At 49.2% G+C, this 13229-nt stretch overlaps 1 protein-coding gene across 2 annotated transcripts in view; it reads right to left on the bottom strand.

Moving 5' to 3' along the window:
- The window catches only part of LOC116994969 (sodium- and chloride-dependent GABA transporter 2), a 31733-nt gene extending 18504 nt beyond the window's left edge, over positions 1-13229 (bottom strand). Inside the window, exons 1-7 of one of the 2 annotated variants that reach the window (XM_033057043.2) lie at positions 12945-13229; positions 12368-12433; positions 10838-11059; positions 6058-6192; positions 5060-5200; positions 4407-4491; positions 2184-2316 (exon numbers count right to left, since the gene is read on the bottom strand). In XM_033057043.2, coding sequence (XP_032912934.1) covers positions 2184-2316; positions 4407-4491; positions 5060-5200; positions 6058-6192; positions 10838-11059; positions 12368-12433; positions 12945-12999 — 837 coding nt within the window. In that variant the 5' untranslated portion in view covers positions 13000-13229. Of the gene's footprint in view, positions 1-2183; positions 2317-4406; positions 4492-5059; positions 5201-6057; positions 6193-10837; positions 11060-12367; positions 12434-12552; positions 12775-12944 lie in introns of those variants that run through there. The other variant, XM_033057044.2, reaches the window with a different exon arrangement.

The raw sequence follows: 13229 nt of genomic DNA on the forward strand, positions 1-13229 counted from the left end.
GGCTCTGGATTCCCCGAGATGTCTGGAGTAGGTTCATCCCTGTCCCTCTGAAACTGCATCCTGTAGAAACCAAAGACAAGACTCTCCAGCACAAGTAAATGCCATCATTCCCCAGAGTCTCAAATTTTCAAGGAGTCTCTGATTTAGAGCTATACAGCGACAGTAAATCAAATCTGCAGGTCCTGCAAGTTTAACCATCCTCACTGTATTTACCAAACAACCGAAGTCTTCCTTCAAAAAATTACAGGATGCAAAACCAAGCTTTCTCAGCCCATGAAAGCAAGATTAAAACAAAAATCATAAAAACAAGTTATTGTCTTCGAACCTTAGTGCACGTTCTTCTAGGATGCCAGGTTGCACATTCTTGGCCTAATCTCTAAATAACATCAGTTTTAGGAGCTCAGGGTACAAACAGGTATATATAATCTGGAATATGATTTGGATTCCCTTTTTGGTAACATCCTATATGCTTCACAGCCTCTATGAATTAGTGTGTTGAGCTTTTCACTCCAGAGTCACTCACACCTCCACCAAGATCAGAGGCCTGAATTTGGAGCATGTTTTGCTGGATTAAGATTGCCAAACTTCTATCTAACAACAGGAACATCTGGATCCAATGAGATATTACTCAGTGCTTGGCTCAGACCCAATCTTTTTTATTTTTTGGGCATTGTTAGCACTAACTACATCACTAGGAACCTTGCTGGGATCAGTGTGATCATTCTGTCACATGCTGGTCAACAACACCCAGGGTTTTATTTGAATCTGATCCACATGCCTCGGCAAAGTGGTTCCATCTGTGACAGCCTCCTGAGTGTGGGAGCACTCCTGGGGTCAGGCAGTCCCTGTGCTGGAGGATGAGAACCACTGCTGATCTGGGAAGGGTGATTTCAGCTCAGGGTGTTCGACCCTTCACAGGCAAATCCTCAGAATTAAGGAATATTTCTTTCCCAGTGGGGTTATATTCCCACAGCCATCATTTTAGTCAGATTATTAAATATATGGAGTATTGATGAACCTATGGATGCTGTTGCTTCACTGAAAGAAGATTTCTGTTTTCAAGATCTCACCCTGACTAGTACGTTTTGCTGGAAATCACTTGCATTTGACTGAGAACTTGTATCTAAAATAGATGGTCTCAGGACTTCCCACACTACATTTGCTCTTAGTATTATATTTCCTGTTATTAGACTGCTTCTGTTTTCCTTTACCAGGCCACCACAGCAAGCAGTTGCTCTTTTCTTCTAATTTCACTCCATGGAAACCAGAAAATATCATCCCTGCAAGCTGCTTGATTTTCCTGTCATGTTTCATAATCCCAGACCATTCTGGAAGCAAGAGAAACTGCTAACATCCATGCCATCAACCTGATGGAAATGGGTGCAGCTAAAATTTACACACCATCACACATGATGGCTTATTCAAGACACGCAGACAAGACATCATTTAGGAAACATACTAAAACCTTTTCCTTTCCATCTGTTCTTGCTGGCTCCAGACAAAGCTGGCTGGGAATAGGGTCAGGAGGAAGTAGCAGAAATAAGTAATGGGGTCAGTGCAAATCAGTGGCACACTCTGTAACAGACAGTGTGGAATGGAGCTTCAGTCACACCAGTTCTTCCCAAAAATATTCAAAGAAATAACCGTGGTGACTAGTGTGGGGAAAGAAAAAGCAGACCTTTATTGCTGGAGAATGGGCAGTGGTAGGAAGAGCTGGGACAAACAAAAAGCATAAAAAGAAAAGTCCTGTGGTGCTGAGGCAGAGAGGGCTTTGGGGCCATCACAGTTACCTTTGTCTATAATGAATGTGAAGATTTGCCAGTTGCACTTGCCAGCAGAGGCAAAAACATGCTGCTTGCTCATGCTGTAGTGGGAAGGAAGGGAACATGCAACCACCCCATACAGAGAAGAATGCAGGGGTCTCCTGGGCCTGTGGATGGAGAGGGACTAGATAGGGATATACACTTTGGAAGTTACTGCTCTGAGATGCCTCCCATCCTTTCCTACCTAAAACCAGAGAGCCTGGCTCACACTCCTGCTGCACATTGAGCCCTACAGGCTCCTGCCAGCTTGTGCAAACAGTGGTTCCAAGGGGACCTCAAGGACCTCTCTGAACCTATAAAAGGTGAGGACAACTAGTGCTGTGACCAAGGGAAGAGGCTTGACCTGAACCAAGGACTCACCTTGCCCGTGGACTTGACCCCTTTCCAAATACAGAAGTAACAGATGATCCAAGCCAGCAAGAGACACAGAGCCAGCTCCCAGCGGAGACCACCCAGGTGCTGGATGCCATCAGAAATCTTTAGCACTCTTCTCCTGCATTGGGGGGAAGCAAAGGAACATGCAAGGGTCACTAAGCTGGCCACTAATGTTCCCAACATGCTGGTTCTCACCTCCTCAGTGCCTGATGGCTTTGGGGAGAAAAGCTGTCTCACTAACAAGGTTCAGGTCTGAGCTGAAAGCTTCAGAGCAATTAAGCAGTGCTTTTCTCTGAAAAATACTGCCAGCCTGGCAGGTTGTGGACACATAGAGTTCACCTATATTTGTGACATGCTCCAATCCTCAAAGTGAGGGAGGGATACACTGCACTTACCATGCAGAATCCATCAGGACCACCTAAGAAGCAATGCTGCCCAACCCCTTCTCCATAGCACGCTTCTCTCTTCTGAGGCAGCCACATAATTGACCTCAGGACACAGAGCAGCATCCTGTTCTGTGACTAAGACCCAACCATAATCCCCAGTGTGCAGTCAGAAGAGGCCACCTAGAGCATCCTTTTGCAGCCAGTGTGGAGATAAAATCCTGGTCTATGTGGATCTTGGTACAAATGAGGTCAGATAATAGCAGCCTTTCCATGTCATGTCTATGTCAAAACTTCCTCATCACTTACAAAAGTAAGGACTCATCCTCCTCCATCTACCACACCACACAGTTAAAGCTGAGTGTGAAACCCCACAGTGCAACCCCAGAAACCCAAGCCTGAGACGGGCAGAGAGGGACTTGCACAACACTGGAGCCCAGCAACAATGTCCACCCTGCTGCAAAAGACAGCAATTATCCCAAAATAAAGGTGCTGCTGGAGAACCCTCGTCTAAGGCACACTGCTGCCCTCCTTGCCCCACAGTCTTGCAGGAGATTGAGGGGGTAAGAGAAGAATTGGAAAAATCACACTGCTCTCTTAGAACCACTTTGTCATGTTGCTCTTTGCCTGCTTCTAAAGATGTGGACTCTAACCAGTGCAAAGGGTGCCACTGGACTGGAACTAACTGGGTGCTGTACTGCAGCCAGAAGAGACCTGTGGAGTGTGCCATCAGCCCACTGGCAGGTCAGAGCTCCTCAAAGAAATGCTGGCCTCCTACCTCCCTGCCCAGGGAGGGCAGGAACAGATGTTGCATCAGAAGCAGTGGACATTTCCAATCCCATGCTGCTTATTCCCCAGTAACACACAGATGGTCACAGCAGTGATAGAAACAACAATTTTTCCAGTGTTCAGCCACAGGAAAAGCAGACTAAGGCAGGTCACCATCTAATTACTTGTGAGCAATGGGGAACGGGAGAGCTCACGCTCAGGGAGCACACAGGAGACAAAGAAAATTTAAAGACTTTGAAGTTTAAAAGCAGTGTCCCGTGCTGAGCTGAGGAAGCCCTGTGGGTGCTGTGTGTGTGCTCCACCCACCCCTGAGGGTAAGGAAGGGACAGAGCCCTCCATCCAAACACACAAGGGAAATGCAGGGTGGCCAAAGAGGGGTTATCTGCATAGTGATTCAGCCAGGGCTCAATGCTTAACTGGGCCTGCTGAGGATCATCAGAGATCCTAAGCCAGCAGAACTATGCCTTTGTGTCTGACATAAAGCTGCTCTGGACCTCAGGGTAACAACACAAGGGGAGAAAACAACATGAGGCACCAAATTTGTGTGAAGTTATCTGACCCTAGCACTTGGTTCCAATTTTGTTGAGGTTCTCTCCTCAGCATAACTTGGAAATTAGTCACCCTATAGTGAAAACATCACTTCTTTTTCTCTTTTTGAGGTAAGACCAGTGCACATACAAAAGCCACCACCCACCATGCCAGAGCCTCCTGGGAACATGCTGCTATCACAGAGCAGCATGGATTCGAAGGAAAGAGGTCAGTGAGACCAAAAAAGGTCAAAAGGTCCAGAGGAACAGGAACACAGTATCAGAAAAGGACAAAATCAGGTGGCTCTGAGGCATGCCAGCACAGCTCCAGAGCCACACCACAGATGCACTGAAGTTAACTTTAGCTGACAGGCCTAAGAGCCTTCATTCTGGCCTTGTGTCCTCTTCTGGCAAGGGTGGATTAATAGGATGTGCTACTGCAGTTTGTCCTGTGCCCACGGAAATGGCATCTGAGAGGGAAGGGGTGTACAGGCCTGTCCTTGACTTACTCCCAGAACTCGATGACCGGGGACGTGGCATTTTCGCTGGTCACATTGAACGTGGAGTTCGCCTTCTGGAGCTCCATGCAGTTCCCTGCAGCAAAGGCCCAGGGAGAAAAGAACTGTAAGCAGCACTGCCCAGAGTGCCAGAGGATCTGAAAAATCCCTCCCTGTCCACCCACAGTGCTCAGACTCACTGACACTGACTCTAGGACAAGTTCTGTATAGTCCCAAGGATGCACCAAAAAAATCACTTCCATGGAAAGGCTGGCAAGAAATCTAGAGCACTTAAGAAGACAGCATTTAATTTTTCCTTCTAGTGGGTATGATCCTGATCAGCACTGTGTCTGTGGCTAAACACATACACCAAAATGATTGACAGATGCCAAGAAGCAGGGCACCCATAGTAGCTGGAGCCCAGAGCAGGAGTCACCAGGAAGGTGACTGCACAGCACTGGTACTTTCTAGCACGGACTGAGATCAACCAAGCCTCTCCCACACAAGTGCCAACAGCCCTGCAGTCCCCCAGCATCCCAAACCCTATATCCCCCCCACACAGGAACAAGACACTCTCCTGAAGCTTGGCCCTGGGCAGCAGCAGGTTTCCCTCAGCTGGGACCTGCTGGAGGAGAGGGAGAGGGCTCCACACCCACCACACCCACCTGTGTTCCACTCGTGGTCACAGCTGCCCCACGGGAGGTCAATGGTGAAGGAACTGAAGAGATAAAACAAGGCCCAGGCCAGGACAATGATGTAGTAGAAGTTGAGCAGGATAACGATGACCTGGGAGGCGTAGCCAATTCCTGCAGAAAGTGAGCCCCAAAGGCAGGTGACCCACATGCCAGGGGACAGCAAGAAGATTCCCTTTGGGAGCTGCTCACCCAGTGTTTGTTACTCCTCCTGCTGCCCTGCTACAGCCTTCCCTGGGATGCTGGGCATGGGGTGGGCAGGTTATGACTGGAACATTACCCAAAGGGGCAGAGACATGCAATGGTGAGGTACCTGCTGAGTCACATCTCCTCTAACAGAATCCTTTTTTTAATGTTATTCACTTTCCTTTTTCACTTTTGTTTGGGAAGCTCTTCTTACACTGCACACCTTCTCTGGGAGGCATTGGAGAAGCATCTAAAGGATTTGGCATGTGAGGAGGAGGCAACTGTGACTTTCAGAGAAATGATGTAAAGTGGCTTGAGGCTGGATAACTGTGATGAAACAGTGCTAGACACAGAGGATCTGACTACTATCAATTTATTAAGAGAGATGACACCTTCACCAGTAAGGTTTTGCACCGCCTGCAAACTGAGAGGTGACAGAGCATTGACTTAAAAAAATAGCAGCATGCTTTAGGTTCTTCACAACCACCAGAAGCATCTTCCCCATTTACCTCTTACACGACAACCTTGATTGGACACAAAGCTCCTGACCAAGGCTGTGACCATGAAGAAGAAAACTGGGATGCAATGTGACAGTGAGAACTGTTTGGTGAAGAAAGGGATCTGTTTTTCCAGGAGGATTTTGGCAAGAGGGCACCTCTCAGGCAGGTGGGCTGGGGATGGGTGGAAATAGCAATCCAGGCTGAGGGGAGACAGATCTCTGCTCATCCCCCCTGGGTCCCAGGGCCACCCCACCTCCCCATGCCCTCCCAGCTCCCTGCACTGACCTTCAAAGAGGGGGCAGATCCTGCGCCAGGCAGTCACCCCTCCCTGGCTCGTGTACTGCCCCAGCGCCGTCTCCAGGAAGAACACTGGGATCCCACAGGTGAAGAGGAAAATGAGGTAGGGGATGAAGAAGGCACCTGGCAGATAGAAAAATAAGCCCCATGAGGGGACTGAGGTCAAGCTGTCTCCAGTGAGTAAGCCTTGGAGGGATGGTGGCTGTGGAGATAGGAAGGTTACAAGGCAGGATGCCAGGAAAAAAAATTTCCTCACATTTCATCTTCTGGAGTGATGTGATTACATGAATAATTCACTGTGTACAAAGAATGGAGAAGAAAGGTGTAAATAGCTGTATGGAAATACAGAAGAACACTCTGCTGTAAAGACATTCCAACTTCTAATCAGGTTGGTGGCTCCTTTCACATTGATTACTGTGACTGAATAAGCTGACACACCCATGGATGCCAATACCAGGGCTCTGAGGAGCCCATGGAGACTGACGCTTTTGCCCAGGCTGTGAGGTTGCTCCGTCATTTACTTGGTAAAAAGCAGCAGAGAAGCAAAGGAAGAGCAGGAAGGCATGTACCTCACAACAGCAGCCAGGGCTGCCCTCCTGTTCCAGCCCTGTCATGGAAAAGGTAGAAAGATTAAATGCTTCAAGCTTTTCATTACCCCAGGCAAATGCTAATTGCAGTAATGGCCTATACCCCACAGAGCACAGGAGACAGCCCCACAAGATGGTCCATGCACATCATGTGCCACTGGAGCTGCTGAAACCCTGCTGAAAGGCAGGGACACAGGGCAGGAAAGAGGTAGACTCAAGCAGAGAGCAGCATCCTGGCTGTGCTGAGCTCAGAGAGCATGCAGGGTCAGAGGTGGCAACCCAACCAGACACTAAGTGTGGTTTACCTGCCTGCATGATGCTAGCTAGCTTGGGGCTCAGCCTGGTGGGGGTGTACGAGAAATAACAATCCTTGTGCACCAGAGGACTCAAAAGCTAGGAGATTTCCTTAAGAAGCTTAGCTAGCATGCAGGGGCTGGGTAAGAGAAGGGGCACTTTGGGGACTGGCTGGGATTCCCACTGTCTGCTCATTTCAGCCAGGTACAGAGCCACAGCCCATCTTCTTGGAAAAAAAAAAAAAAAAGGCATGAGCAAAATAAGCAGAGAAGGCACCTTTGTAGCTCCCAGAAATGGGTGCTGGCTTAATGGTTTGACTCTGTGATCTCAGAGGCCTTTTGTAATCTCAGTGAGTCTGTGACAGCTGGCAGCCCTGGGGGAACAATGCACATCTGCCCACATGGTGACCCCTCTACCAGTCAACAAAAACTGGTGAAGAGGAAATGGTTGTCTCAACACCATCCCCTCAGCTCCCAACTTGCACAAAATCATATCATCATGAAAGTCAAGCCTGCTTCCAAGAAAGATTGTTGTCATATACAAGTTTATATTTAACTAAACTCTGGGAGAGGTCTCTGAGGCTTTCCAGCCCAGTTATCCCTTATTTGCAGCCTGCAGTCTGGCCTGTCCCCCAACCTCTGCTTATCTCAAGTTCCAGGAAGGTTTCTGGAGGGTCCTGACATGTAGGCTGTGAAATAGCACAGAATTACAGTGGAGAGAAGGAAAAATTTGCAGAGACATGTCTCTGCAATCTGCCCTAATCCCCTGGCATCCCAGGTAGGGGGACTGGTGTGCAGAACAGAGCTGACTTAGAGGATGAATCCTGGGCACTGTGTGATTAACATAATCAGTATTACTTAGATCAAAACAGATGACAAAGACACTTATGCCAGCTCTGTATAACCTTGTGTAATTAAGTGCAAGAAAGGTATAGTTTTAAGCAACTTTCCTAACTGTCATGAATAGAGGTTTGTTTGTAGGGCATTTTTAGGGGAAAACCCTCCCATTTGAGGGCTGGGCTCTGGCCAAGCCCTGGTCCCTGCGGTTGGGATGTGTGCCATCAGATCCAGGAGTTTCTGTGCTAAAAATATAATCAAGTCTCTTTGACTTACTCATTTGGGCCTATACAGCTGGACCCACTTGGGGGGCAAATTTGGAGACTCCACCTATGGATGGATGCACCACCTTGGATTTTCCCAGTTGCTGGGAAGGGTTCTCCAGATCCTCACTGTGAAATGGGGCCCCCCAGCCACTGCAGACTCTGGTTGGTGGTCAAGTATTTAGGCAATCGGTGATGTATTTTTTTCCTCAATGCCTGTCCTTTCTCTTGTCTAGAAATTATTATTAGGTACATCACCTTGTTTCCTTTTGCTTATTGCTAAAGCCAAGTGCAAAGTTTTACTGAACATATCACTTCAGTTTTGTGCTGCCCTTGTATTCCTAGTAAAATAAGACCATTCTTTCCATCAGCGTCTTTCTTCTTTAAAAGGCCCCTGTTAAATGGGCAGAACAGGGGACACAGGGAGAAATGACTCCACAACCAGCCGCAGTGCCCTCCCCATCTCATTTTCAGCAGTGGGGGGGCCTTGGCAGATGTGAGGAGCTGGGGAGGGGGTGCAGTGCTGGCAGCCACACCACCAGACAGGCTTCCCTGGTATTTCCCAATGACTGGGGCCAGCCTGTCCAGGGAGGGCCTGACCCTGCTCCTGCAGGTGAAAGTAAGAGCAAACAGGAGCAAAAAAGACTTTTTTGCTTTTCTTTGTTGTTTTTCTCTACTGTGTAGGGCTTTGGTACCATGCACTGAGCACTAAACGTGTAAGGGACTACTCTTCCTTTGTTACATGAAAATACCCTAAAAAAAGGAAGAGTGACCGGCTCTTTGCATAACTCAGATTTTACCGACACCATTTTCTTGAAGAGGCTCATATTTAGGCAAGCAAAGCAAGAGCTGAGAGAAGTATCACCACTGCCTGCACACAGTTCAGAAGGGAGAGTGAGAATCACACAGCAGGGCAGAACTACCTCAGACTGATGTGAGTGCTGGCACAAGAGTTAATGGTTTTAGGCTGGCTGTGATTGACCCAGGGCTGGAAATTAAATAAAGGCCCTGTACCTTTGTAGAAGAATGGGAGAAGCAAGTGCCTGGACCAGCATTCCAAAGGAGTATAAGGCAAAACTTCTGGCAACTTCTAAAATTTAACTTGAGTGCTGTCTGTGGCAGGCTGGGTTCCATGAGGCAGGAGGGAGCCTGGTGTTCTGCACCACCTCATCATACTGCTCTGCCCCAGGAAAAACCTTACAGAAACTGCTTTCCTCACCACACAAAAGTCTCACGCCCCATCCTTGCTCTAACCTCATGGAAAAGGGGCAGGAGATGAAAAACTTGCCTGGGACTTCAAATTCCTCACAGCCTCTACTGCTTCATGGGACTTTGCTTCAGGGCTGTGTCTCCAGGGCAAAAAGGCTGAACAGTCCCTCTGTGTCTTGCCTCTGGTGCTCCCACAGCAGCTCTCCTCTCCCCACAGCACTCCCTGAGTTCTCCCCTAGCACCCAGGGCAAGGGGTGCCTGGATAGGATTGCAGGTCCTGCTCCCATCAATGGAATTGTTCCCAAGGAAAGTTTCAGCAGTGGGACCTGACACAGCTCAACAAGCAGCCAAGAAGCATTTCCCACCAAAAAAGAACATGCAGAAAGTTTATTCTTTTTCAACAGGGAAAGAGACTGCCTGACCACCTGGTGAAAAGAAACAAGCACTGAACAAAACATGGCGTGAAAGTAGCTAAACAGTGTTTAATCCTCTTTTATGCCACTGGGGTGAAAGCAGTTTAGTGAGGCCCATGAGACTACCCCAAGCTCAAGCCAGGGGATTTCAGCCCCAGGTCCTCAGTGCTCACTCCCTGCCAGCTCCCAGCCAAGCACTGCTTCCCCTCTCCTCTGCCCTTCTGGAGTGCCCAATTAGCAGCTTATTCACCAGACAGAGAGCAGCTCCCTCTCTCTAAATGCCTCTGAGCCAAAGTTGAGAAAAACTTTGTGTTCTCATTTTTTCAATTTGGTCCTTTAAAAAGCAGCCACAAACTGTGGAAGCCCCCAGCAACCTTCCAGCTGCACAGCAAGCCCACATCTGCTGCCAAGGCACAATACAGCCTCAGGGGGATGGCTGAGCACAGCCTGGGCAGCACTGGAGTGCTGGCACCTCGGGGCTAGCAGCAACAACCTGCTTCAGCCACATCCATCACATTCTCACCACCCTGCCGTGGGGATCAGAGGCAGGGGTCCCCTTTCCCACACCTTACAGCTCTGGTAGATGCCATGTGGGGCAGGAGTGGCTTTGTACTTCCACCCCAAGGCAGGAGAAACCCCTTCACTCTGCCCTGTCCCTACCCTCTGCCTCCAGCACCCAAGAGACAGCCCTCCATATACAGCAGCAGGGCAGTGCTCAAGAACTCCTGGGAGTTCCCCTGAGTTCCTACTCAGAGCCTGCAAAGATATTTTGTTGTCTTTGGGGAGGGGCCCTATGGCCTCTCCCACAAGGAGCCACCATCTGATTTACACAGGATGCCTGGTGCTCCTCAAGGAAGCGATGCCTGAAGTGAGACATACTTGGAAAGCTGAGTTCTCTCCCTGCTCTCCCAGCCTTCCCTCTGCACATAGCCACCCACCTCATCAGCAGGAGCAGAGCTCCATTCATCCCAGAGAAACACAGCTACAGCCATCAGAAACCCTGGGATACTGCAACTGCTATCCATGTGCCAGATGGTTCAAAACTCCTGGTTGGGGTCCAGAAGGCAAGACCATGTTGGCATCTTCTCTTTGGACTCATGATTTGGGGACAGCTGAGGAGCTGGGAGGGATGGTGGAGTGGTGCTGGTGGCCCTGGCTGCACTTACCTCCACCATTCTTGTAGCAGAGGTAGGGGAAGCGCCAGACATTTCCCAGGCCAATGATCTCCCCAGCCACAGACAGGACATACTCCAGCTTGTTGTTCCATTGCCCACGCTCCAGGGTCTGCTCCTCCTCCTCTTCTTCCTCCTTCTCCTTTTCCACTCCAGGGTGTGTGGGCACCATTTCACCATTGCTAACAGCACCAGGGACTCTGTTATCCATCCCACCTGCAAAAAGAGATTCCTTCATTACATTCAGCACAAGCCATGCAAAGAGGCAGAAATTTGGACCCTGGGAGGCAAGAGGAGCAAGGACATGCACTCATACACCTCAAACTGTTCTGCTCTTTCTCCTCATACCAATTCCTGCTGATGCTAAGAATACACGTGCATTTTCACTACTGAGTCCAAGACCAGTCCTTAAAAGTCACTATTAGTTTCATTATTTTAAATTTGCTTCATCTCAAAACACTCCTGCTTCTGGAAGCCCATCCTCTAAGCCCAGTGTTACACAGAAGACCCAGCAGCTCAGGCTGGAGCTCCCACTGTGTCACACAGCAGGATCAAATACTTGACAATGCATCTTATAAGGGTTTTTCTTCTCTTCTCTTGCTGCCTACCAAGGCCTGGTTTCACAGACCATGCAGTGGATGCCACAAAGCACACAGAAGTCCTAGACACAGGAAGAGAACAAACTGAAACAATAGGGATACAAGTTTATCCTTTTGATGGCAGCAACTGTTGCTGAAAACCTTCAAGGCTGTGTGAAAAGGTGGTTTTCAGAATAATGCCATCCTTCTAACAGCAGGATGAAATCAGCGCCATCTGGGATCTTGCTTTTCTCAAGGTCTGCCCTTCCAAACATCTGCCCATTTCTTGCCAAGTTCCCCATAGTACTGCTCTCAGATCCTTTGGCACCATCTCTAATTACATCTGTGCTAAGAGAAGATCAGCAGGGAGCAGGTGGGCACCACCTCACTGTCCCACCTTCCCCCAAGACGACACCATTTGCAAGGATCAAGGAGGGTTGAGCCTGTTCCTTCCAGGCAGGATGCCCTGTTGGCTGCCAAGCTCCACAGTAAAGAGGGTGAGGATTGTGGTTCTTCCCAATTCCTAATGGCAAAGCTGGGATTGCTGAGGATCCTGTGCCAAGGAAGGCACTTTCCCCAGCACAGTACCAGTACTCAAGCCTGCTCTATTCCCCTAGCCCCAGCCTTACACTGACATTCATCCATTGCCAGGAGAGTAGGAAAAAGCACTGCCAGCAAATTACACTCTCCCCTATTCAAGGAGAATTCAAAAAGGACAAATCAAGACTTTCAACCTCTCCCCTCCCTCTATAAACAACTTGGGGACACGAAGAGGACTAAGGAACACTGGCAAGCGTTTGACAGCGGCCGAAAGGAAGGACTGGGAGGACCCCTCCAAGCTAGAAAATTATTAAACAGGCGGAAAAATGCTCCGTGACCTCTCACCCTCGGCAGGGTGAGGGGCACAGGGGGAGCAGGGAGAAGTAAAAGGGAGCAGAGGTGTTACCTTGCGGACGGCGCTGTCGGGGCGCGGGCGACGGGGAGAGGCAAAGGCAGGACCGTAAGGTGCCGGCTATTTAAAGTGTGGAAAAGGGGAAAAAAAAAAAAAATTCAGCGGTGGTGGTGTAATCCTAGACTTCGCCCAACCCACATTCCTTCCCCCCACCCCCCCAGGGCTGGACAAAAACCTACACATGACTGATTTCATGGCCGGTGCAAAGGGGCTCGTTCCCCCCGCTGGGGAGAAGGGCTCACGCCGGGCTCTGTCCCAGGCTCAGCTCCCGCTCTCTCCATCGCCTCTCTGTCCCTGGAAAAAGGGGATACCACCCTCACAGGTACCCCAACACCTGCTGCGAAGAGGGAAGAGACAAAATAAGAATTGCCTCCACTCGCTGCTCCTTAGCAGCATAGGGCAAAGAGCAAGGTCCTGCGTCGCAGCCTGACCCACAATTTCCAGGACTCTGCTGTGGCAGGCAGCAAAGCTGGAAACAAACTCAGCTAAGCGCTCTGCTGCTTCTTACTAAGGGCCCAAAACAACTCCATTCAGAAATTTGGCAGGTTGCAAACTTTCTTCCCTCACTTACAGGGATCTTGGCCACTGGTCTTTTCCAGAAGCAGAACTGCCCCATCCCAGGACATCACTCAGGAAGCTGCAATGGGAACAGAGAATCCAGCAGTAGATGAAAAGTTTCATAGCAAGGAAACAACCAGCCCCAGTTATGCACACCCAATATAAGAAATAACAGAAATAAGCTATTCTTGCTCCAGAAGGAGGTCTTGGGATTACAGCAGGTAATGATGCCTAGAGGCCATGAAAGAGGCAAACAGAACAGGATATTATTCATAGTGGATATGTTATGACTGTGATG

This window comes from Catharus ustulatus, chromosome 4 (assembly GCF_009819885.2).
Source record: "Catharus ustulatus isolate bCatUst1 chromosome 4, bCatUst1.pri.v2, whole genome shotgun sequence".
Lineage (NCBI taxonomy): Eukaryota > Metazoa > Chordata > Aves > Passeriformes > Turdidae > Catharus > Catharus ustulatus.